The 27,933-nt window shown below is 35.9% G+C and overlaps 1 protein-coding gene and 1 long non-coding RNA gene across 3 annotated transcripts; one reads left to right on the forward strand and one right to left on the reverse strand.

Moving 5' to 3' along the window:
- On the reverse strand, positions 1–2,551 carry LOC145790724 (uncharacterized). The gene is made up of 2 exons (XR_014329745.1): positions 2,416–2,551; positions 1–49 (listed from the first exon to the last, which is right to left on the reverse strand). It is a non-coding gene; the product is annotated as an uncharacterized LOC145790724 (long non-coding RNA).
- On the forward strand, positions 2,497–27,734 carry LOC114322479 (AUGMIN subunit 7). Of its 2 annotated transcripts, none has more exons than XM_028269788.2 (9): positions 2,497–2,630; positions 2,725–2,807; positions 6,316–6,377; positions 13,533–13,624; positions 13,796–13,921; positions 22,673–22,763; positions 23,764–23,871; positions 24,343–24,441; positions 27,242–27,734. In XM_028269788.2, exons 1-9 carry the CDS (start codon positions 2,497–2,499, stop codon positions 27,437–27,439), a joined length of 993 nt encoding a protein of 330 aa, XP_028125589.1. In that variant the 3' UTR covers positions 27,440–27,734. The 2 variants fall into 2 exon arrangements, with proteins under 2 accessions (XP_028125589.1, XP_028125596.1); XM_028269795.2 differs by having other exon boundaries at positions 2,500–2,630; positions 2,699–2,807.
- The last annotated feature ends 199 nt before the right edge of the window (positions 27,735–27,933 follow it).

Below are 27,933 nucleotides of genomic sequence, written 5' to 3' on the forward strand. Positions count from 1 at the left end.
TTTCTTGAGGGATAGAGAATCATAGGGCAAAATATTCAAACTCAGTCCTCTTTTGATTGGACGGACTGGAAAAGGAGGGATTAGAATCCATCGGACTTGAGTCCTAAGATTGTGAATCCCCCGACTATTTGGTCGGATTGGATATGTATCATGTGTTTGTTTTTTCATGGGATTAGATGTCTGGATAGGACTATTTTCAGTGAATCCAACGTTTGGTTGGACGGACTGGATAGGATAAATGAACAAAAGACTATTTTACCCTTTTTCAATTGTTTACTAAGTAATAGCAATATTAAACATATCTTTAATATTTTAATTATTTTTAGTAAACATTAAACATACTAATGATTAAATTTTGTTTAAAGATATTTAAACATACTAATATTGATAAAAAATTGACTGGTACAGATTATTTTTATTTAAACAAATAAAAATTTATTGTTGAAATTAAACATACTAATGGTTAAATGTTTAAATTTTTATTTAAACAATTAACATTGAAATTATTTTGATGTACAGATTATGTTTAAACAATTAACAATTAAATAAATGTTGATGTACAGATTATGTTTAAACAATTAACAAATGTAGATGTAATCAAATGTTGACGTATTAAAACATAATTTAATAGATGTTAAATAAATATACATGTTGATGTACAGATGTTAAAATAATTTAATAAACATGTTGATGTACAAATGTTTAAATGTTTAAATAAAACATAATTTAAATAAATGAAATTATTTATTGTTGAAATTAAACATTTAATTGTTTAAATAAAACATCTATTAAATTTAAATAATGAAATTAAATAAAACATAAACAAAATTTTAAAATAAAACATCAATAAAATATCTATAAAAAATTATTTTAAAAAATTAAATAAATAAAACATTAATAAAAAGTTAAATAAAATTATTTTATTTTTAAATTAAGACATTTAAATTTTATTAAATATAATACATAATTAAATAGTAGAGGGTCAAAATTGTCATTTTCGCATCTAATTCAAACAGTGATTAGTCCCCCAAAATAATCCCACCCCCCGGACAGGATAGTCCCCCATATGGGGGACATGGAGTCCGGCTGGACATGGGAGTCCGCCGGACTAAAAAAAAATCAAACGACGAGTAAGGAGGAAGGCCGGACATAGAGTCCAAATAGTGGATAGTCGCCCCCTTATCCCCCTTATCCCCCAATCAAACACACCATTTGATTGGGGGATTAGGAGGGGGGACTATCCACTATTTGGATTGTAATCCAAATAGTGCACCTTATCCGTCGTTTGATTTTTTTTTAGTCCGGCGGACTCCATGTCCGGCCGGACTCCATGTCCCCCATATGGGGGACTATCCTGTCCTGGGGGGGGTGGGACAGAAAGTGGGGGACTAATCACTGTTTGGATTATATGCGAAAATGACCATTTTGACCCTCTACTATTTAATTATGTATTATATTTAATAAAATTCAATAAAATTTAAATGTCTCAATTTAAAAATAAAATAATTTTATTTAACTTTTTATTAATGTTTTATTTATTTAATTTTTTAAAATAATTTTTCATAGATATTTTATTGATGTTTTATTTTAAAATTTTGTTTATGTTTTATTTAATTTCATTGTTTAAATTTAATAGATGTTTTAATAGATGTTTTATTTAAACAATTAAATGTTTAATTTCAACAATAAATAATTTCATTTATATAAATTATGTTTTATTTAAACATTTAAACATTTGTACATCAACATGTTTATTAAATTATTTCAACATCTGTACATCAACATGTATATTTATTTAACATCTATTAAATTATGTTTTAATACGTCAACATTTGATTACATCTACATTTGTTAATTGTTAATTACATCAACAGTTGTTAATTGTTTAAACATAATCTATACATCAATATTTATTTAATTGTTAATTGTTAATTGTTTAAACATAATCTGTACATCAAAATAATTTCAATGTTAATTGTTTAAATAAAAATTTAAACATTTAACCATTAGTATGTTTAATTTCAACAATAAATTTTTATTTGTTTAAATAAAAATAATCTATACCAGTCAAATTTTTTTATCAATATTAGTATGTTTAAATATCTTTAAACAAAATTTAACCATTAGTATGTTTAATGTTTATTAAAAATAATTAAAATATTAAAGATATGTTTAATATTGCTATTACATAGTAAACAATTGAAAAAGGGTAAAATAGTCTTTTGTTCATTTATCCTATCCAGTCCGTCCAACCAAACGTTGGATTCACTGAAAATAGTCCTATCCAGACATCTAATCCCATGAAAAACACAGGATACATATCCAATCCGACCAAATAATCCGGGAATTCACGGTCCAGGATTCAAGTCCGATGGATTCTAATCCCCTTTTCCAGTCCGTCCAATCAAACACAACCTTTGTGTCTTCAGTGGCGGCAGTTGGGGCGATCTGTGTAATAGTTTGATTCGGCAGAGAGAAGATAAGGGGAAGAATCGAATGGCGGCAAAGCAAATGGAAGAGATACAGAGAAAATTGGGGATGTTGAATTACCCAAGAGCCACCGCACCTGCTCAGTCTCTCCTCTTTGCCGGCATGGAGCGTTACGCCCTTCTCGAATGGCTCTTCTTCAAGTATCCATCCCCCTTCTCTCTCTCTCTCTCTCTAGAACTTTCACTCACTCTAATAATTTCTTGTTTAGTTTCATTTTCATCAACTGAATTGCAGGTTGTTAGGTGACAAATCCCCATTCTCTCAACAAAATCTACAAGGGGATGCCATGGATCGCGACGAGAACGCCCGCATCCAATGTAATAACAAAACTTCCTTTTTAAATGCTATACATAATGAATGTATGTATCTATGTATAATAAATAATGGGGTGACCCAGTTCATGAGAAGACTGTCTAGGGAGCCTTAGGGCATCCACAATGAGATAGCTAAAATTGTTTGTTAAAGTCTGTTATAGGACAAAAAGTGATAAAAGTGAGGCCTAAAAATATTTGTTAAGACGTGTTAAGAGTTTGTTAATTTTAGAGAGTGAGTGGTGGTGGAATGGATGTGTTAAGGGGTGTGTTAAGATGTGTGTTAAATATATATATATATGTGCATATAATAAATAAATAATTTAGTTTAATAAAAAATTTCAAGCCCCAAATTAAATTTTAAGTCCAAAAAAAAAAAATCCCAATAAGTAAAAAAAAAAATTCCGTTGACCGGGTCAACCGGCCGGATGTCCGGTCAACCCGGAAGACAAAAAAAACACTTCCCTGCGCTAGCTAAAGCGCTAGCTGCAGTTAACAAACCATTTAGCAACTGACGCTAACGAAGCCCACTAACACACGCACTAACAACTCCATTGCAGCCCCAAACACACACCGCTGCTAGCTAAAACTTGGCAACTGACACTAACAAACGCGTTAGTGTGTCCATTGTGGATGCTCTTATCCCCAGTTCTAGGGAGGATGTTTACCTGACTCGAACTTACGCCACCTGGCAAGCTTTACCGTTGAGCCTTATCCTCATCTCAATAATAAAATATGCATGAATAGCGTACTATAATATCATTGAATTAGATGATTTTATGGTTTGAATCTGAACAATACCAAAAAAAACTCAGCAAATCCATGTTTAAAAGTGATAATTGCATGTTTCACAATTTTCTGCAATGATGTTGTCATAGCAACAAATAATCTTCTTCCAATTTGTTTTGTAACTAATCTCCTTTTTCCAGCACAAAATTCATGTACTTCTCTAATAGTTCTAAATATACCATTGGTAAGCATAGTTTTGATCCCATCATTGGTTCAAACACATGAAAAATAGCATTGAGCGAAAATTCCAAATATGAATATGAGAGAGAAGATTACACAGGTTTTATATAGTGACACCTAACAATAAAATGATAACTGTCGTAAAGAAGTCTTCCTAGTTGAATCGGGGGGCAAATTTCAACACTAGCAAAAATACGAATTAGGCAAACCTCTCCAAACACTTTGATCTAGATAGTAAATTACCACAGTGAAGTAAACATAGAACACACATTGATAAACTTGCTATTTTTCCAATTATCTAAGCTTTGTAAATAAATCAAATAATTAAAATTATAATTATAATTAAAAAGACCTTAAAAAAAACACAAACTATTCTTTGAAAAATTCAAGAAAAAATCAAAAATTTGTGTCATGACTATTAGATAAGTCCAAAAGACAATATTTTTAATCATTAAAAGACAAGAAGAGGCCAAAATTTTACATTCCTAGCAATGCATGAAGCAACATATAACAAATTAGTTGAGAAAAAGAAACAGAGATGATATGAAATGCATAGCTTGTATTGGCCACAATAAACACTAAAACTAAATTGGAAGCAACAATGAATCTGAACACTAATCTTGCAAGTAAAAATCAATTTTTTACTTTGATATAAAGGACCCAACCAATCATCACTTCACAAATAAAATCAAATGTATACAATGCTTCATATACAAATTGTAAGATTCAACAACATAACTGTAAATAAAGCTATTAATTGGATATGGTTTTCTCTTTTGAAGCACTCTTTTTGCAATTGAAACCCTCTTAGATACACATAAAAATCAATACTAAAACAATTGAAGAAACTAACACCAAATTTAACTATACATAAAAAAGAAAAGAAAAAAAGACACACATAAAAATGAACCTGCTTAATGGCGAGAAGCTCTCTAGAATCAAGATTCACTCCCACATAGACCCAGCCAAATGCACTGCAATTGGTGGCCAAGCAAAAAGCTGCTGCTTCGAGAAGAGCCTTATTCACAGTTGAAAATTTTGGACTCAATTTCATGAGGAAGCCTCTAAAGACACCTCCAAGCATGTTGGGTGTTATTCTAACTAATGATAGGAATACAAATAGAAGATTTAATAAATGCAATGAAATAAAAACACAAATTTTAGTTCAATATTGTTGGAAATTGACAATTGTTTATACAAATATAAAGAGAGTGATATTAGGGGTTCGTGATGGGGATACCCACTGGATCTGTTGTTAGATCTCTGAACCAATGTGGCCTCAATCTCTTCTTGGCCTGCCATGCTCGCTTGAAGAGCTTCAGTTGTCGAAATCAACTACTCATAGATCATTGCCTTCAAGCTATAGTTTGTCCATTAGCATTTTGTAGATCAAGGGCTTTCAAGTCTCAATCAGCCCTTCGCAACTCACAAACCCATGGTGGAGACATGAAGAGAGAGAGAGTGGTAGCATGGTCTCTCTGAAGAAGTTTGAAATTTGAAATGTGAGAAGCGAGGTCGAGAGAGAAGAGAAAAGAAAAGCAGAGAAAAAGAAAGAGAAAGGATGGCTTGATCTCAACCATTGAATGTTGGTATCATCTCCCAGCCCTTGATGCCATGATGCCACGTAGGACAAAGGTTCAAAAAATTCCTATCACCCGTTGGATCAAACCCAAAATTAATCTCAGCCATTCCAACCAAATGTATCTTTAAGACATTTTCAAAAACAAAATTGCCTTACTATATATATATTCACTAGAAGTGGTGTCGCACGTATGATCATTTTGTTTTAGAAAATAAGATTGTAAATTAGATGATTGAATTGAAAATCTGAAAATTGAAAATAAATTTGGGAAAAAAAGGAATTTAGGGCATGGCTGCCCATATAACTGATATAAGTGTATTTTGGAAAACCCAAAATATGAGACATAAACACCAAGAGAAGTCTTCTTTTTATAATAGTATATATATATAAAACACTATAAGGTGTGCGCACGCCCACATGGGGGTGCTTGAAATTAGCAGTATAGGATCCATGGGTGTATGGCTGTGTTTTAAAGTGGCAGTTACAAAAGGGTAGTTTAGGAATAAGAAAATTTGTGACAAAAGTGTTCATACCAAGTTTAGTGTAAACTTGTAATTTAAAAATTTTACATTTAAATTTTTGATGGTTTGATGCTTGAGGGGCAGTTTGATGAATGAGAAAAATGTTTAGAAATTTTGGACAGTTTAATGAATCAGGAAAACCATTCAGCAGGATTTTGCAGATATGATTGAGGGGAAGTGACTGTTCATACCAAATGTGATGTATGCTTTATATTATAGAATAGATGTAGTGGATAGAATGCATTTCTCTGTGCCTGAAGTCGAAAAGTTTAGGTTGTGCTTGTGAGTTATTAATTTTTAGACTTTAATTCCCTTTGAAAGTTCAATTGGGTATGCAAATGGATCTGCTGATTTTATTCTTTTTTAGGGTCATGCATTTATGCGTTTAGGGTTTTGTGTCCTTCCATTTCTTTTAAACAAAGGAAAGCCTGCTGTTTTGCAGATTTAGCAGAGATTGCAAAGTTTCTTGGTATTACCACTACTATTGATACAGAAGCAATTCAAGTGAGTTTTTCCATTTCTCGTATATTTGAAAGTTTGCTCTATTTTTCTCGTATATTTGAAAGTATGCTCTATTGATCAACTTTTGTGGCTGCACGTTGCCGTATTATTTGTTAGATATGCATTTTTCCAAATACTTTTATGTAGTTACTATTGCTGTCTGTCTTACGGTTAAGCTATGTACAACTGAAAATACATTTTTGGTTACAGATGGTAGCTGTCAAGTATATCATGCATCATGTATGGTGCACGTGATTTTAAATTGCTGAAGTTATTCTAATGGATTTGATGGGAAAGGATATATTTTGGACTGTAATTTTTTGTGTAGAGTTTGGTAAATTGTTTCAAATTTCTAATATCGTGCCATTTCCTTTCATGTTTTTATTTATTTATTTGTTGTGGTACATGAATTCTATAGTCCTTGTGCAACATGGAATTTGGTCTGGGGCTCTATATAGAATGTTTAGCGGTAGGAATTTGAGTATGCTCAAGGTGTGAGGGGTTCTTCCCTCATAGGGGGCATGTGGCGTAAAAATGAATTATAATGCTAATTCTCTATTTGTGTCTTTTTGGGGGTTTGCTTTGTTACTGTATGCAATGAAGAGAGTGTGGGCTCTGTGTTTTATTACTCTCTTTGTGTTTTTGTTTCTTGGTCGATTGTTTGAAAAAAAGTTTTATGTACTTTAAATTTTCTGCATATTAGTGAGATTGATATATCGTTGCCTGCAGATGTAGCCCTATTGGTGGGTCAATCACGTTAAATTTTTGTATTTTGTAGTTGTTGTTTGACTTTGATTTTGGACTTTCTTTTTCTTTTTGTTTCTTTTCTTTTCTTTTTTAATTTACTGTTAATAATTGCATAATTTAGTGGTATTATAGTAGAGTTTACGAATAAGAATGTCTGAATCTCGTAGTACTGTCTTTAATCATTTTTTAACTTTTTTTCATTGAACATTTATTCAGCCTGTCTTCTAAATCAAAAGAAAAAAGGGCTTGTTGGGAGAAAGGTGCACTGCAGCCTGTGGAGCACATGTAACACACAGTTGGGCTGCTTGTGTAGCGGCTAACTTTCTCTTTTTCTCTCTAGATATCGTTGTGAAAGTAATAGCATTATGTTATGGCCCTCTTGCATATTTGAGATATTTCCATCCCATTTAGAGTCGAGACTAATCCCAATAGATGCATGAGGGGGCCTAGTAACCTTGTTTGTGTATCAAAGCTAGCTTGGGATATGAGTTGAACCTTGGACATTTGGGTGGATTAGAGCACTACACTTGCTTGGCATTCTTGTACATATTTGACTAAACATAAGCTAGTACATTGTTATCAAATCGTGATCATTTTGCTATAGTAGTGAATCGTATGATTCACTTTATTTAATATAATATAATTGTTAGAATTTACCATCACCTACCACCACTACCACCTCACCTACTCCACTAAACCTAACCCACTACACCACTACCACCTCACCTACTCCACTAAACCTAACCCACTACACCACTATCACCATCCACTACACACCATCCACTACACCTACATCTATATAAGGAACCATTTGTAATAGATAGAAATCAATATATATCAATCAATAATAATACATACAATTTATTCTCTCTCTTTCTCTATACATTATTTCTTACATGGTATCAGAGCTGGTTTAAAACCTAGTATTTTCGCTTCTCCGGCGGGCGGCAACCTCACCTTAGCCGCCCGCCGGACCTCAACCTATTCCGCTTATTTTCTACACAACACATACCTTCACTTTGAAACTAGAGAACATTTTGCTTTCAAGCCCTCACAGTGATGCAGTGCTAAAGATTGCTGTTTTTGGTCTCTCAAGAATTTTACATCCTAATGATCACGCAGAGACAGTTTGCAGGTCTCCACTGTATATGGCCCCAGAAATTCTGCAATTTCAACAATATGATGCCAAGGTTGACATGTGGAGTGCTGAATGTCCAGTCGTGTTCATGTCTTCCATTTTCCGAGCTCATCCCTTACGGTAATGCCAGGATGAGAGAGAAAGCTACAACACCCATCTCTTCTTTCTTTCAGATTCCTTTTCTCTCACAAGCATATGTCTCACAGACCCATCGTTCCTCACTCTTCTTCAATACCCTTCACTCTCCACACTCACTCCTCCATCACCATCATCAAAACCATCATTCACAATGGACAACTTTCTGAATATAATATAACCCACTATGTTTGTCCTCCACAATGGACAACCACCCACATGCCTTCTCTCTCTCATCTTTTCACTTTCCAACCCACTTTGCATCCACCGCCACTTTCCCCACTTTCTTTATTTTATATATATATATATATCTCTTTTTTTTATTATAAAAAAAAAAAAAAAAAAAAAAAAATATCATCTCTCCTCCGTTTGATTTCAAACTCCATTATTTTTATTTATTTTCTCCAAACCACTTTCCTTATTTCCCCATCTTTCATTTTTGATTTCAAATATATTTTTATTATTTCTTTCTTTATTTTTCTTTCACCTTATTTTTAATCTTTTTCCAATTCCATTCATACCATCTAGCTTTGCACACCAAACCATATTTTATTCATCTCAGGGATCAACCCCGATCACAATTTTACAAAAAAAAAAAAAAACAAAAAAAAAAACAAACAAACAAACAACCACATTCACAGGTGGGATTTTTTCTTCTCTACTCTGCCGCCGGTCTTTTCTTCTTGCCTCCGTCCTGGGCGGCCCTTGCCGGTGTTGCCTCCGTGTTTCCCACTCCACTGGGCATGATCACTACTCCCTGCTCCTCCACTGCAGCATATGGCGGCCCTCCAAATCGGAACATAAAACTGGCCTTCCGCTTCAGCTCCTTGTTTTCCGCCTTTAGCACACTTATCTCTGCTCGCGCATCCTTATACATGCGTTGGAGCAGAGCCAGCTGGGAGTTTAATTGCTGCACCTCATTTGTCCTACTCTGCAGCCGGTGCGACAAGTTTGTGACCGCCGTCATGGACTCCACACATGCCTTCAAAGTATACTGATTAGCCTCCACATCCGTTTGCACTGCCATTTTTTGCTCCACCGACCGCATCGGAAAGTTCAACGGAGCAAACTCCGGGGCGCTTGGTTGAGGTTCCAGTGCCACCGCACCAGTTTTCTCTCTTGTTGACTCGTTGAGGTCTGGAAAGAGAGTGAGCAGACTCCGGGAAGACGAGGCCATTTTCTGGGCAACAGAGTGTTACAGAATATCTCTCGCAACAGAGTATTACAGAGTTTCTCTCTCAGCACAAGGAACTCTCTTTCTCAGCAACACGAAGGATTTTTCAGAGGTTTCTCTCAGTTTTTCTCTGCCTCAGCCTCTGCCTTCGTCTTGGTTATATAGCCAAGGCGGCCACGCGCATCGCGCGCCTCTTGACGCCCGACAAACTGGCACGCCTTTTCATGGCACATCTTTTGACAAAGTGGACACGCCTTTTGATGGCACGCCTTTTGATGGCACGCCTTTTGATGAATTGGGCACGCCTTTTGATGGCACGCCTTTTGACAAAATTGGGCACACCTTTTGAGGGTGCAACTTTTTAAGAGTCCGACAAGACTCTGTAAACTGTCCCGACATTGATTCCGGTTAGCTCCTTTATAGGTCCGACAAGACTCTGTAAACTGTCCCGACATTGATTCCGGTTAGTTTCTACAAGGGTCCAACAAGACTCCGTAAACTGTCACAACTACTGTCACAACATTGTCTTCTACACCGGTCCGACATGACCCAAATAAACTGTCTTCTACAACGGTCCGACATGACCCAAATAAACTGTCTTCTACAGCGGTCCGACATGACCCAAATAAACTGTCTTCTACACCGGTCCGACATGACCCAAATAAACTGTCTTCTACAACGGTCCGACATGACCCCGTAAACTGTCTTCTACACCGGTCCGACATGACCCAAATAAACTGTCTTCTACAGCGGTCCGACATGACCCAAATAAACTGTCTTCTACAACGGTCCGACATGACCCCATAAACTGTCTTCTACATCGGTCTGACACAACCATCTAGTGTCCTCTACAACGTTATGACACCACCATACAGTGTCTTCACCAACGGTCTGACACGACCATACAGTGTCTCCTATCCTTTTTTATTTTTATGTATTTTCTTGTTTTGTTCCTCTCTTCAAACTCAAGTTGGTTAGTTTCTATCCTCCTTGAGTTTGCGGGGGGCTGTTAGAATTTACCATCACCTACCACCACTACCACCTCACCTACTCCACTAAACCTAACCCACTACACCACTACCACCTCACCTACTCCACTAAACCTAACCCACTACACCACTATCACCATCCACTACACACCATCCACTACACCTACATCTATATAAGGAACCATTTGTAATAGATAGAAATCAATATATATCAATCAATAATAATACATACAATTTATTCTCTCTCTTTCTCTATACATTATTTCTTACAATAATTTTATAAGTATACGTATATATATATATATATATTTTGATTACTGGGTGTCCGGGTCAGTATACAATATATATATATATATATAAGTGTACACCCATAGTATTTAAATTTAAATTTAAAATAAAATAAATATCAATATAACTAAATTATATATATGTATATACATATAAAACCACATATATCGATATAACTAATTGATCTCTTTTTTATTTCTTGACAGCTTAGTGAAAATACGATGTTTTATGCTTTATGCAAATAAAACAAAAACAAAAACAAAATTGAAACGCAGTGAATTGGTCATTCAATTGACTGATTCACCCAATTTTTGATTCGACATGTTTCTAATCTTTTGATTGAAACTTGTATCGAATTGTACGAATCAATTCGTGAATTGTACGATTCTAGCAACCATCAACTATTACGCGTGAAAATGGGAATGAAATGAGAAATCATGAAAATAACAAGAATAATAGTTGACGAAGCATATCCATGACGTAACGACTTTTAGATGTATGGATAGTGGAGAGTAAGCTGGTTTTGGAGCCCTTTGAGATGCATGGCAGGCACTGAGATGGTGAGAGACCATCAACGGTGGATGAGGTGGGAGTTGAGGAGGTTTTAGGAGAGACAGAAAGAGAGATAGTGAGTTGGAGTCTTCGACTTGCCAAAGGAATGTACTGGCTGGGAGATGAAGGAGATGGATGCTTGCTATATATAGAGGTGTTATGCTAAGGAGGTTAGCTCACAAAGTTTAGGTGGCTGTCTTTGGATGGTTTGTTTGTAAAGTTACCTTGGCTTGTGGTGGTGCTAATATCCTTTGAGGCGCTCATGTGGCACATGGTTGTGGGGATGCTCTCTACAACTATTGAGAGGTATGGAATGCGCCACGTGTCTTGGTCATGATCTAGAGTTCTTTTATAGTGGAGATGTGCAAGTCCCCTTGAGGGATTGTGGGATGAGTATCTTAACAAACCCAAAACAATAGTCACTGAGTGACATAGGCCTAGTGATCCCGCACGAGGTTCATGGGGTCGCTTGGGCGCCCAATGCTTCAACCTAGGCCAGCATGAGAGAAGTAGGGTGCCATTGGAGATAGCCTCTGAGATAACAGGTGAGGCATAGAAGAGACACATTTGGATGGAGGATTGCTGTGATGAGTCGAGGGTGTTGAGCATGTTATCGTGAATGAGAATGTCGACTTGCTAGAGTGAAGATTCGCTTGTCTAAGTTGGTGTGTGTCTGGGCGAGCATACTTGGGGATGCATCAAGAGTAATTTTAAGCGTCTAGGCTCAAGGCTAAGACATCGCATATGTTAGCCTTGGTTGGCATGGCTAGACGACATGGAGACATTCCTTTGGTCAACTTGTGACATGTGGGAACCAAGCACATGGAGGTGACATGTTGAACAAAAGATGCGTAACTGAATGATTGTTCTCTATGTCAACACGTGAACCCTCCTTCCCAGAAAAGACATGCATATACATATTCACCCAATCAACAAGCACATCAAATCTAATTAAAAGCTTATTTTGATTGAAGCTTTGTACGTGATATGAGAAATGTATACTTAGATCTCCGTAATAACTCAAAGCTTAAAGTTAGGAAGTATATTAGAATGAACAGTTAGATTCTAATCAAGCAATAAATATGGAGAAAAATTGGGTGGATGTCTCGTACACATCCTTTTGAATTTTTTGGTGGTGAGAAATCGATATATCTACGACTAATATGGTCTTCTCAGCCCTAAAGAAGGAGCTTCCTAGTTCGCTTTTGATAGTGGCAATGTTGTGTGGTGGTGACACAATGGTCTCAAGTTGTGATCGTGGGTTGGTTCAATTGCAACCCATGATGGTCGTGCTTAGTGATGATTGGTATTAATATAATAAGGTGGATATATTCATGGTTATTAGAATCTTACGATTCACGATTCGATTCATACTCTATATATACTAGTTTCAACGAAAATGATTTGATTCATGTTATTGAATGTCAAATTGTGTGAATCATACGATTCACTACGATTTATTGCAATTCACCACGATTCACTGTGATTTAATTCTGTTTGCATAATGCATGAAATGGCTCGTTTTTGCAAAATACAAAAAGAGGTCAATTAATTATATTAATGCACATGTATTTTTAAACACTTAATTGTATTTTTAAATGTATATATTATACTAAATAAAGTGAATCTTACGATTCACAATTGATACAATTCGTGATTCACTATTTTAGTAAAATGATTCACGATTGACAACAATGGATGTATTATATAAATTTTCCCTATTTTACCTTTCATATATTATTCTTATATATACAACATCTAATGGTCAACAGCTAGGGGGCTTCAAAATTTATACCAAGTCGCAGAAGTAGCAAGAATTCCATATCTTATTGTAAGTTTGGGTTCACGAGACCACGAAAGTTAGGTTTGGAACTGTTCAGGCTCATCTTATTTACTAAAGAAGAATTCAAATAAGGTTCAAGTTCAGTTTAGTAGGGAAATAAGCGAGTTGAAATGAATCCAATACTAGACACAGTTCATGAACAGCTGGGTTTGTTTGCTGCTCTAGTTTGAAAGCACATGATTGTTTCGTTGATAGTAGATTTTACTTATCTTTTGGGCTAGCAAAAAACTTTTGGCATGTGAGATTATGATGCTACTCCTTAACCATGCTAAATGCTATGCCTCTGCTACAGGGACGAGGAAGCTATGACGATCGTACTGAAATGCTTCGACTGATCGTTGATCTTGTAGAGGCGAGCATATACGCTGATAACTCTGAATGGAGGTTGAGATAATTTCCCCCTTTTTTTTGGATAGATGCCTACAAAGGGATCTTTTCATAATTTAAGTCATTAATCCTAGTTTCTTTTGCATCCTTCTTTTGATTTTTTAGTTTGCATCTAGTTTTCTCAAAAGTAAATATTACATGAAATCTGGATCCATTTCTTCTTGCTAGTGTTGATGAGCAGGTGGCAAAGGACATACAGCTAATAGATGCTATTGCTGAAAAACAAGCTCAAATTTTCTCAGAAGAGTGCAAGTTGTTCCCTGCAGATGTGCAGATTCAATCCATATATCCATTGTAAGAATTTTTTCCTTTTATTTTTATAGCTTTATTTTTGTCATGGCTCTGTCTTGAAACTGAGCCCACCATTGCATTGAAATCGTGCAGTATTATTTATAGTGAGCTTCTAACTCAAGTTTCTAAAGTTGTTTGTGTTGTATTATTTTGGAAATGTTTCAGGTTTTCATACAATTAGGTATCTGGTAGTTGATGTATGGTACTCACTTACGTACTTGGTAGTAATTTGGTCATGAGTGAAAGAGTAGTTAGTTACTTACTACAGGATTATGTTTTTTTTGATAAATACTTACTGCAGGATTATGTTATGATGCACAAAAGCAGAATACATGGTGTGGCTTGTTGTCTGTTTGGATTTTTGTCGTTTATTTATGTTGTCTGAATTGGAGATTTGCAGCTGTACAGGAAGAAAACATGATCTTGTATTGTGATAAGAAATCCACTCTGAAAAAAATTTGTAATGTCGTTTATGCATATGGCTATAGGATGCATGTATTTGTTGATCTTCAATTTGACCAATAAAGTTCAAAATTAGTTATAAATTCCCAACATTGTTCTCAGCATCAATTGAACCTGTTAGGGGTATCTTGGTAGATGGCCTATGAACTATGGAGCATGGACATAAGGGTATTTGCACCAACATAAGGTGAATTCTTGTGAAGGGAATATAAGCATTTTTTGCCCAATTCCTGCTTGCTTAATGTTTTTTTTTTTTAAAAGGTTATAATGGCTACGTAATGATTGCTATATCATGAATATAAAATGCAATTGGGGCTATTGTTTTATTATGTTTTTCCTTTCTTTGGTGCTTTGTCCTTTGCTCCTTTCACTGTTCTCCATACACTAACCTGGAACATCAGGATATACTTTTACATCTCGCATACTATTTTTAGGTGTTTTGAGAGTTGCGTTACCCTTCTTCAGCCCTTGAAAACAAATGGAAGTGACCTAGGTTAGAATCCTACTTGAGATGAGCTCAGTTACTTCAGTGATCCTAGCCTATGTAATGCAAACCACTAAGTTGCCTGCATCTATTTGTGAGGCTATTTACTCACAAGGATAAAGCTACACTAGGCATTCGAATTGGATTTCTATGCCCCCTCGTATTCAGCTCCAACAAGATACCTGTGAGACTTAGTCTATCTCCGGGCATTACTTGGTCACTTTCTTCCACCGCCAGAACCTTTTGCTTCTTGGTGGGCCTTCCTGTCTCTTGATTTGTCATGCTAGTCACAGGGTTATGTGGTGGGTCTGATCTACTGTTGTGTGTAACTTTTCGAAGGCTATCTGACTTGTGACCTAGATTCTACAAATCTTATGATCTGGTGACTTGTATCTTTCTGTCTTTACTTTATTACTATTGTTTGCTTACATGCCATTGGGGACAATGTGAATTAAGTTGGGGGTGGTTATTTATTTGGAACTACATGTGAAGATTGCATAAAGTTTCATTTTGAGTGTCTTTTGAGGTTTCACATTACCAAATGCATGGATATTTCATGTGTTGAACAAGTTTATGAGTTGGGAGGGAATCTTTGTTTCATGATTTGTGAGTGTTGAGTGAGTGTGTCATGTTGTAAAGATTTGGGTGCATTTCATGAGCAATGGGTATGTTTAATTTTTGTGGGTACCATATTTGGAAACCCTCTCGAGACGACACTCGTCACGTTGGGATAACTTTGTAGTTTAAAGGCTTGTTATATAAGCTAAATGCAATTGTGCATCTCGCGAAAGTGGATGCAATTAGGTTTATTGCGTTTTTATTTGTTTCTAGTTGCTTTGCTCAAGGATTATTAAAGTGTAAGTTAGGTTGTGATCGATGCCGAAATGTACCACATTGAGGCCTGTTAATCTATACTTTGAGTCTATCATAGTTGTAACTTGGCATAAGTAGTGGATATGTTCATTTGAATTAGGTTAAGCCAGTCTTAAGGAGAAAATGAGCCAAAAACAAGAAAGGATCATGTCGATATGTCCCACACGTGCGGTGGATATGTACCGCACGAGCAACCAAGATCAAAAGCAACTCTGTAAGAATGGAGGAAGCATTGGGAAGCACGCCTCAGGACTAAGTGACTTATTTTGAGTGCATGGGTATAAAAAGGATTTGGAAGACTAAAACAAGGTTATGAATTTTGCTAGAAAAGAGAGGCTAGTTCTAAGGAGAGGTGATTCAACAAGCTTTTCCATGGTGATTCTCTTTACATTTGCAGCTTTTCTTCTCTTATTGAGCGGCTAGAGACCAGACTCAAGGGTTTCGATGAAACCTTAGCCAAGCAACTGGGTTATATTTTAGGGTTTGATGATTTTAAAGTATTTTGAAACAAGTTGTAAAATGTTTGGTTATCATTGTTTTAATGCTTCATCTATTCTATGTATTCAATTTTTGTCATTGAGAATGTATGTTTTGCAATTCTATGCTTGTGTATTGGAAACATGAGACGAGCAATGCGTTGGCCAGATGAGTTGTGGCACAAACCTTAGTTTAGTTTGGACAACTCGTGCTGGTTGAAGATTGTCTGTTCTAATGGTTTGAATACCCTAATGTTGTTTGTTGTTAACAACTTCAAATGTGTAGTTGTGGGCTTGTTTGTTTCAAATAATTGCTTTTGTGAAACCTAAAATTAAAAACCCAATCGCATAGCTAGCGGAGTATTTGATTCCTTGAGTACTCTTTTCCATTTTATTTCCTCATTTTAATATTGCTTTCTTTTAACTTAGAATTCTAAATTTTAATTCATAATTAAATCTATCCCAATCAAATCATTGCAAATTTGTTCGAATCCCAAAAAGAAAAAAAGAAAAAAATAATAATTTAGGAATTGATACTTAAAATACACGGGACAATTCAAAAGTCCCTGTGGGTACGATACCCCGTACTTACTTTCTATACTCGTTTTACGTTGTACGAGAAGACTGATTTTTACGATGATCAATTTTTAGAAATTGAATGCATAGAGTAGATGAAGCATTAAACAATTGATAACCAAAACATTTTACAACTTGTTTCAAAATACTTTACAATCATCAATCCGTAAAATATAACCCAGTTGCTTGGCTAGGGCTTCATCGAAACCCTTGGGAATGGTGCCTAACCACTCATGGAGAGAAGTCAATCTACAAATGTAGAGAGCACGGCCATGGAAGAGCTTGTGGAATCACCTCTTCTTAGCTCTAGCCTCTTTTTTCTAGGAAAATTCAGGATCCTATTTCAGTTTTCCAAGCTCCTTTTTATACCCATGCACTCAAAGTAGGTCACTTAATCCTGAGGCACAGTTCCCAATGCTTAATCGCACGTGCAGATAGTGACCACTCCATGTGCGGATTCTTGCTGTCTTATAGAGTTGGTTTTGATCTTGGCTGCGCATGCGGGACATACGCTCTTTTCTTCCTTGTTTTTGACTCATTTTCTTCTTAGGCCTAGCTTAACCTGATTAAAATGAAAATGTTAATTACTTATGCCAAGTTACAACTACAGTGGACTAAAAGTATAGAACCAAATATGTGCTTACCACATCAGCATAGGGACCCTAAAAGGGTAAAGAAGTAGCCAGAAAACTCGGTGTATCATAGAATAATGCTACCGAACACACTGACAGCCCTGAAATAAGTAAAACCACTGAGTTTGCTTACCACATTAGCAAATCAATGATCAACACAAGAAGTAAAAGGGAAAAACACCTTGATAACAAAAAAATGTGGAGTAAGAAAGCTCTTTGGAGAGAAACAAGCCTAGGGTTTGGTAGGCTTTAATGCCAAGTTGAATTTTGTAACAAGGCAATAAGTTTGAATATGGAGAGATAATAGAGACAAAAAAGATTAAAAAAAGAACACAAAGGTTTAACATGGTCAGCCAATATTGGCCTACATCTACACACACAAAGCCCTATAGGTTACATCTTTCATTCACTCAACTTGATACTCTTGTTTATATGATACATCATATATATAGAGTGAGAGATGTTAGAATATATCATCACCTACCACCTCCACTCAACTCACCTACCACACTACCACCTCCACTCAACTCACCTACCACATACACTCACCTACTCCCCAATCCTCTCCTATATAATTAGTACCTCACCACCTGTAATTAACACATCAAAATAACAACAATCTTGTAAACAACTATCAATCAATAATATACATCAGTTTATTTTACATGGTATCAGAGCAAAGTTAATAATTTAGTATTTTTCGCTTCACCGGCGGGCGGCAACCTCGCCTTGGCCGCCCGCCGGACCTCAACCTGTTCCGCTAAAATTTTCTACACATACCTTCACCAAATCAACACACATCTGCCTAGCTCTGGCCGTACAACCGCTCTGCATCACCAGCAGTACCTTGGTCAAACCGTTGTTCCTCATCGCGGCCTCCTGTGCCGTCCGATCACGGCACAGATAGCATACGCTCCAGAGCACCGCAACACCGTGCTCCGTCCCCGCACTCGTCCTCTTCATCAATCTTCTCCTATCGTCGCCCTTCCCTCCGCGCACGTCGACACCATCTCTACCAGCTTCATAACCTTCTCGATTACCGATACAACCGTGTCCGAACCGGAGATGATTTTCCCTGCGGTTCTCACGATTCCGAACTGGACGAGTTGTAGATGATGTTGATAAGGCGATCCGGCAGGATAATCCGGCCTCTATTACCGTTGGATCGATTTCGGACCTTGCTAGACGGTGCCGTTCGAACAGCGGTGGATCCCGATACTCCAGGGGAGGGGGTGCTTCAGATGGAAACTGGAGGAATTAAGATTCGGGTTTGACAAGTTTGCTTTAGGTTTATGGCTTTGTTTGTGCTTGCTTGTCCTTTGTGCTTTTGGTGGTTATTTGGTTCAGTTTTGTCATTTTAACAAGTTACTTCTTCGGTAAAAAAAAAAAAAAAAAAAAAGAAAAAGTCACAGATCCACATCCCAACACACTCACACACACCCACGGGATTTCTAATGCAAACATTTTTTTAATCATCACACACACACACCAGGCACCCATACACACACACTTGCACTATCACAACCTATTTTAATATTCTCACATCCACTATCATAACCTTTAATATTCCCGCATGCACTTTATGATTACATTATTATTTTTTTTTATTTTTTTTCTTTTTTAATTCACTATCTCTCTCTCCATTCCATGGACCCAACATCATCATGTTGTACCCCAATAAATCCACTTTGTTGATCACCCCGAATCTTCTTCTTTTTCTTTTATCTATTTCTTTTCATTTTTTTAATTCCTTCCCCTCTCCAATAATCACACCACAACCAAGCTTCCCATGTTATTATAACATATTATCCCCACTTTCCTTTTCTTTATGTTATTTTATTTTTCGTAATTAAAAAAAAAAAAAAAAAAAAAAAAAAAAAAACACATTCACACCGCTGTTTTTCTTCTCCCCCATCCACAAATTTTTTTATCTATTTTCTTTATCCATTGTTTTATTTTCTTTTATTTTTATTTTTACACATAACACCAACAACATTCCACCACCTTGTCATTTTATTCATGTCGGGGCTCACCCCATTCACCATTTTACATAAAAAAAAAAAAAAAAAAAAAAAAAACAAACAAACACACCAACAAAACAACCACACCCCCGTGGGATTTTTCTTTTCCTACTCTACTGCAGGTCTCTTCTTTTTGCCTCCGTCCTGGGCGGCCCTGGCCGGTGTTGCCTCAGTGCTTCCCACTCCACTGGGCACGATCACTCCACCATACTCCTCCACTGCAGCATATGGCGGCCCTCCAAAACGGAACATCACGGTGGCCTTCCGTTTCAGCTCCTTATTTTCCGCCTTCAGCACGCTTATCTCTGTTCGCGCATCCTTATACATGCGCTGGAGCAGAGCTAGCTGGGAGTTTAAATGCTGCACCTCATTTGTCCTACTCTGCAGCCGGTTCGACAAATTTGTGACCGCCGTCATGCTTTCCACACATGCCTTCAGAGTATACTGATTGGCCTCCACATCTGACAGCACTGCCATTCTTTGCTCCACAGACCGCATCGGAAAGTTCAACGGAGTAAACTCCGGGGCGCTTGGTTGAGTTTCCAGTGCCACCGCACCAGTTCTCTCTCTCGTTGACTCGTTGAGGTCGGGAAAGAGGGTGAGCAGCCCGCGGGAAGACGATGAAGCCATTCTCTCAGACAACAGAGTGTTACAGAATCTCTCTCAGAAATCTCTCTCAGACACGGCAGAATTTTTCAGAGGTTTTCGCAGCTTTTCTCTGCCTCAGCCTCAGCCTCCGTTTTCTCTGCCTCAGCCTCAGCCTCTGTCTTATAGCCGAGGCAGCCACGCGCATCGCGCGCCTTTTGACGCCGACACACGGGCACGCCAACCAAGGCACTCACGTGCCTCGCCATGATGACTCCGACACGCCTTTTGATAAATTGGGCACGCCTTTTGATGGCACGCCTTTTGACAAAATTGGGCACACCTTTTGAGGGTGCAACTTTTTCACCAACGGTCCGACATGACCCTATAAACTGTCCCGACATTTGATTCCGGTTAGCATCTTCAACGGTCCGACATGACCCTATAAACTGTCCCGACATTGATTCCGGTTAGCATACAGTGTCCTCTACCACGTTATGACACCACCCTTCAGTGTCCTCTACAATGTTATGACACCCCCTTCAGTGTCCTCTACCACGTTATGGCACCACCTTTCAGAGTCTTCACCAACGGTCTGACACGACCATACAGTGTCTCCTATCTTTTTTTTTATTTTTATGTATTTTCTTGTTTATTTTTATGTATTTTCTTGTTTTGTAAACTCTCTCCAAACTCAAGTTGGTTAGTTTCTATCCTCCTTGAGTTTGCGGGGGGCTGTTAGAATATATCATCACCTACCACCTCCACTCAACTCACCTACCACACTACCACCTCCACTCAACTCACCTACCACATACACTCACCTACTCCCCAATCCTCTCCTATATAATTAGTACCTCACCACCTGTAATTAACACATCAAAATAACAACAATCTTGTAAACAACTATCAATCAATAATATACATCAGTTTATTTTACAAGAGATACAATTAAATCCCTTTAGATAAGGAATTAAAATAAATCAAAGATACGAAAAATCATAATAAGCATAAATCATTGGATCTCCATAGTTTCTAATATATTCTGCCTCTGTTTGGGAAGATGGTTTTGGTTATTTTAGCCACAAAAGACAAAATAGGCTATTTTAGCCACAACAAACAAAACATCACATCCAACCCATAATCATTACACTCTTCTCTCACAAAAAAAGTCAAAAAAGCCAAAAAGTTAAAAAGTCCTTCCCAAACCAAGCTTTTAAGCCCAGGCTAAAATAGCCAAAAAAGCCAAAAAATCAACCCACTTTCCAAACGAAGCCTCTATATCTTTTGATATTTTTGACAATATAATCTTATCTCCAACAGATTAAGGGGTCTCAATGTGGCACATTTCCGTATCGATCATTGTCTCAGTTCGAATTTGGGTGTACTGTGTTTGTAAGGAAGTTATATATGTTCTGCTAGTTGGCAAGGTTTTTTTGGAAATAGGTTTTGTGGGCATCTTGCTACTTCTAGGGCCTTAAAATATTACATAATATTATAGGAAAAAAGCACATAATTGTCATACTGTAAGTGTGTGTGGGTGCATGCATGAATAGGGATGCGTGCATAGTTTGTGTGGGAGCCATTAAATGCATGCACATGTGTACCTACATGTTTGTTTGTGGGTTTGTGCATGCTTGCCCATAAGTTCATGCGCTTGCATGCTTGGGCATGCAGCATGCCTGTTTAATCAAAAAAAGGGGGAACATGCTTTTGTTATTTTTTTTTGAACTTGAACATCCTTTTGTTTGAGAAGTCAAATATATAAGTAATTGTCTAGACAAATGTCAAACTTTGTCTATGCACACATAATGCTACTTGGAATCTTAACTAGAAAACTCTTTACCCTTTTGCAATGGAAACACACATAGTTAATAAGGCCACACAAATGCAGAAATGTACATGGCAGTAGAAGTCAGAGTTTCAGTGCAACATACTATTTGGAGTTGACATATCTTGTCACTAATTTGAACCCAACTTAATTTCCTTATATTGGAATGTTCTATCCATAGTATGCAGGTGATATTATTTATTTCAAATATAAAACTAAAGATAAGCATTTTTAAGAGATGTAAAACTATTTATCTTAATGAAACTTCCATCGTAAGTCTTGGATAGAACCTAGATTGGAGGATGTAGAAAGAACAGTTTCTTCATTTTGCTGACTTTAAACTGATGGAAATTTTTGCAATCAATATTACAGAAAACTCAGCCTCAGCCAATTTGGCCTGTTAAATCAATGTCCTCAGTTTAAGCATGAGCTTTGATCATGCCCCCTCCTTCCCACACTTTTTGCTTATCTTTTTAAATTTGATAATTTTGCTTGATTTGTAGCCAACTGGAGAAACAGACCCTTATAATTGGTATTTGGGACTATGGTTTATTGAGAGTGTGCCCAATTTTTATTGCACACTTGGTTTGTCATTTGTAAATGATAGATATAAAATAGGTTTTCTTTTCCCTCTGCTTTCTGAAAAGGAGTATGGTTGTGCAGAATTTTGTTGGTGTTGTTAATAGAATTTTTTTTTTTTACATGCAAAACATATCATTACTTTTTTTTACATGCAAAACATATCATAACTTTTAAATGTTGTTTATCACCAGATATATAACCATCTGTTCCCTTAATCGAAGTTTATTTGCAGGCCGGACATTTCTGATTTGGAAAAACAGCTTGCAGACCAATCAAATAGACTGTTGAATCTCCAAGAAATGGTCGATGATTTGGCATCAAAGGTTTATCCCAATCCTCAGGCTACAATTTGCTTGCCTTACATAATACTTATTTTGAATTTCTTATTTGTCTTATAGTGGAGATTGTTTGCATCTTGATCATGTTCACCGAATTAAATGTTTCTAAACTGACCTTGTTTGTATGTTGTTATATTGTGTTTACCTCAAGAAATGGGTTATCATTTTCCTATTCTAGATATAAGGGCTTCACCCATATTCTGGAGTTCTATATTTGTTCAATTCAAAGCTCTTTGATATCTGGAAGTATGCACCATAAATTGTTAATGTAATTGCAACCATTTCCTTTGTTCAAGCCAAGTAACTTTTTGGTAATCGTTACCTATCAGATTTTCCTTAACGTTATGTTTGGTTGGGAGATTTGGGAAGGGATTTGGAAATGGAAAGGGAAAAGCTTGTGAAATTAGGTAAAATGTCGGTATATTTTATTCACATTTCACCTACCTTTTCTCTTTCCCTTTCCAAATCGTTTCCCCAATCCCCCAACCAAACACAGCGTGTTTGAACATTAATAAACAGTCTTACTCTGAGAAAATGAAAATTTCCAGAATTATGCTGGACTTTTCTGCTTACCACATGTTATATGATTTATTTTTATATTTTTTTATTTATTATTATTTTTTTTGGAGGGTTTACTTTGAACAACTTCATTATAGATTCTATCTTAGAGTGAGGGGGACGTGGGTTGGATTTGAACCTAGATAACAAGTGGAGTCTTTCCAGTCCCTATTGATTGGGGCAAGCCTTATGCTCATTTGATTTTGTTTATGCACTAGTTAAGAATGTTTAATTTTTTTTTTTTTCAAAAAATTTACATGAATAGTGACAAATGCAAAATGAGAAAAAGAGAAAAGTTTTGTTTAAACTATACTTGTTGCAGATGCCTAATTGTTGTCATCAGCTTGTCTATTTGTTTAGTTTCATGTATGTAAAACAAGAAAAATATCTGTTTAAGTGTCCTTTATTATTTTGTTTTGATTTGTAGCATGCTTATAATCCAGATGAGGACTATGTGGAAGTGGAAGCAAAACTGAGGGGGCATCTTGAATCTTTCTTAGAAACTGCAAGATCCTTCAACATGATTTACACCAAGGTGTGCACTCGCCCCTTCCTTTCATTGGATTGTATACAACTTTGTTGTCTCATTTGTCTACTCTATTAGAAGCCCCATCAATCAGAGCATACTTCTATTTTTCATGGCTGTGAACATGATCCTCGGCACACTTTTGTAGTGATGTAATGACAAGCCAATGCTTTTCGGTGGACATAGAAGGAATGCCCATTTATGTTACAGCTCAAACTTTACTGCAAGTTTTTGAGACAAATTGTCAATTCAACATTTCTGCAAGCTTATGCTGATTTTAACATATACTTGATACTCAAGAATCTTAGTTGACATAATAATTTTGTTAAAGTGGAGCATGTGTGTGCTGATCAAAAAAAAAAAAAAAAAGTGGAGCATGTGTCTGTTTGGCATCTTTGTTTACAGAAATGTGGGCTTGTTCTTGCATGTGTATTTACTGCTAATATATTTTGGATAATTGTTATGTTTTGTTTTCTGTAGGAAATTCGTCCTTGGACGCACATGATGGAGGTACCACAGCTTCATGGGTTTGGGCCAGCTGCTAATCGCTTGTTAGAGGCATACAAGACGCTTTTGAAGGTAACTTGGTACTAAATTCTTTTCATGTATTCTATTACCTGTTAGGCAGTGGTTAGGCCATAACAGATGAAAATTTTGTTTGAGCTCCTCCGAAGCTAGAAGCCAGTTCTTTGGTGTGACCTGACATTTGAAAACACTTCCAAGTACATATTGGCAGTTTCATCTATTTCTTCTCTATGTGTATTTATTCTTATCTGTATAGGATCACCCATGGCTCAAACTTTTTCACACTAGACTTAGCATTCATGTAGCCTAAGTGCCCAATTAAGATGGCAAAAATAGCACTGATTTAGTAATATGTTATTATGTATAGTTTCACTGTTATTCAAATTCTTTCTAAGTAGTCTGATTTTATGTTCTTCATGTGTTATCTAACTGCTCTTAACTCCATCCTTGTGGGGGTGGCAATTGGTTGGGTTGGGTGATTTTCTAGAGTAACAAGTGTTTGTTTGATTCAAAATCGACGTGTTTTAATATACAGGTCAAAAATCTAAACCCAAACTAATTTAAAATCATATAAACCCCAATCCTCTTGCTTTAACCCATTTCATAGTATTTTATAGTTTAATACTTCTTTTAACCTAAACATGTGGCTTACTTTTAAATTATAAAATGTCTCAAATAATTTCAAATTTATAAAAATAATTATATTATTAATTAAGTATTAATATAATTAGTATCAGTACCTTTTTCTATCAAAAAATGCAACATTTAAAAAAATTTCACTGACTTTTGAGTAATCTTGTAGACCTCGACCCACCCCTAAGAAGCATGGATATAGTGCCTATATGATGTGATGCGGATATACTGACATATTAGTTTCTTGAAAGTCAGGACACATCTGGGACATAATAGCAAATAGACATATTTTTTTTTATATATATACATGAAAATAATAACAATTTATTAATTCTTTACGTTACAAATATATTTATATTTTATTAGATTAAACTAGTAATCAATTTTCACATTCTATGTGTTGAAAAAAAGTCCTAACAAAAAGTTTAAAACTCTACTTTTAAGCTTCTATTTTCCATACAAATTGAAAGTTTTAGACACTAGGATTTCCAAAATTTGAAGCCTTAAGGAAGTCTCCTAGGGGACATCCCATTGGCTTAGGCCGCATTTCCTCAGTAATGAGACTCAAGCTCGAGTCTCCTTACCTTGCCTAAACCCTAAAAAAAAATGAATGAAGCCTTTAAGGAAGAGAAACTAATATGGGTAAATCTACTCTTTACAGGCATAAATTAATAGGAAACCACTCCATGGCCTCAAACTAAATTCATTGGTTGTTAAGACATTTTTGACGTATCTATTGTCTAGCATTCATTTAAAAATAAATAAATAAATTTAAACATGTACAATTGAAATCTATCTAACCTCTCTAAAAAAATCAAAACTTGGCTAGCATGGATTTTTTTTTTTAATATAAAAAAATATAAAATACATCCAATCCAACTCTAATAAACTTCAACTCTAACAAACTCCAACTCTAATAAACATCATCAACGTTTGATTTTTATGCTTGTTTATCATAAAATCAAAGCTTCTATTAATGATAATAAAAAACTGTTGGGTAGAAAAGATGCCTGTCTCAGAACTCTCCCAAGGTAACCTTGGGACTATAAACTTTGAGATACAAGCGATGATCCACCCTCTCCATTAACTTAACCTTGACTTCCGTATTACACGAAAAAAATCCAATACACATGACTCTTAAATCATTGCAATTTATAACTTGCATTATATAATGCTCAATGATACAGTAAGGTTGATAGGAATGGACTTTATATATGTTACATTTCACGTATGCATTTTATGATATTTGTTCTAGAATGCATGTATTCCAACTCCTTCAGTATTAGTTTCCAATGTTATTATGTTGGGCTCAAATCTTGACTTCATTAGGGTTAGGAGGAAGGGCTAGCTCAATGGCGTTGCCCGTTGTTGACTTCCTAAGCCCAAACACTTCTATGGAGGAGGCGTGTCATGTTAGACACTGACACTCTTTGGTTACTTCTGAAATTGTGTTCGATACTTCTCTAACTTGTCTTAATTAAAACTTTAAGGCTCCGTTTGTTTTGGGTGAAAGAGAGGGTATTGGGATTGTTAATACCAAGGTATTAGTAATAGCCTTGTTTGTTTTGGGAGAAGGCCTTGGGACTATTAGTCCCTTGGTATTACTAATACCCTTGGAGAGGGGATTGGTAAGGAGGAGGTAGAGATGGTATTAGAAAAATAGTGAGGGGATTAGAAATTTTTTTATTTTTTTTATTTTTTATATATGGGAAATTTTTTTTAAAATATAATTTTTAATTTTTTATATTTTTTTATTTGTTTTATTATAATTTAACAATTCCTCACTACTAATCCCCTTACTATCAATCCCCTCACTAATAATCCCCTCACTATTAATCCCCTTACTATCAATCCCCTCTATTCTATCTCCCAAAACAAACGGGGTCTAAATTCTTAATATTAGCTACTTCAACGACACTTCTTAAACCCTTTGAACATTACCTATATGATTCATTTTTTGATATGCAACTTGTGCGCTCTAATTATGTTTTGAAATATTTGTAAGATAAATATATCATGCGTATTTCAATATTCTACAATTATTTTATATTCTTTGAAATACAATTGTTGTGGATGATATCTTGATATTTAAATTATGGAATATGACTTTTAAATTTTAATTAGTATTATTTTTTTAAAAATTTATTTTATAATTATGTTTTTTATTTTTATTTTTATTTTTAATAATAATAAATTATCTTTGATTTTGTATCTGTCACAGTTTCTAGGGAACTTGAGGAATCTTCGAGACGCTCATGCAGCAGTGGCCGTTGGGTCATCTGAAACGATTGCTGGTCAGCCCTCGTCTGTCACAAGAATAATCTCGGAGTGCGAGTCCGCATTAACATTTTTGAATCGTGATCTTGGAATTCTATCGGCATCTATTGCTCGAGAGCAAGGTGGGAAGGTGAATATCTGATTGGACATATCATACAAGCAGAGGGGAACTACCGAAGAAGATTTCTCTTATTTTCGGGATACACTAGAAATCACAATTTGTACAATTTCTTAAATGAATGAATTGACAGATTTCCTTTAAGAAAATATCATATGATATGATATCTTTGTCCAAAACTAATTGGCTGGTGAGGAACTGCTTGAGATTTTCATTTCTTTCTATTTTTAGGTTAAGAATATGAGATGCTATTGGTTATGTTTGACATGGATTGGTGTTATGCATGCTGGAATGATCCAACTGTGAAAATATTAAACCATATGCTACTGTCTGTGTGTGTGTGTGTGGGTCTCCAAGAGAAAGAGAATATGTAAAGGTGTGATGGGAATTGAAGCCTGTGTGTGCAATGATCTAAAATTTAACACCAACAGAAGCACAGATGCACCAATATGGTGGTTGTTTATAGTGGTCTGTTCATACTTCATTCTACATTTCCTTAAGTTTTTAGTCATCTTCAT

This window comes from Camellia sinensis, chromosome 5, assembly GCF_055761805.1.
Source record: "Camellia sinensis isolate YWXY chromosome 5, ASM5576180v1, whole genome shotgun sequence".
NCBI classification, from domain to species: Eukaryota; Viridiplantae; Streptophyta; class Magnoliopsida; order Ericales; family Theaceae; genus Camellia; species Camellia sinensis.

Bases quoted from the DNA above. Each gene is read 5' to 3' on its own strand.
- LOC114322479 (XM_028269788.2), top strand. From the start codon at position 2,497: ATGGCGGCAAAGCAAATGGAAGAGATACAGAGAAAATTGGGGATGTTG. The intron at 22,764-23,763 runs GTTTATCCCAAT...TTTGATTTGTAG, and splicing joins TCGATGATTTGGCATCAAAG to CATGCTTATAATCCAGATGA. The intron at 24,442-27,241 runs GTAACTTGGTAC...TATCTGTCACAG, and splicing joins CATACAAGACGCTTTTGAAG to TTTCTAGGGAACTTGAGGAA.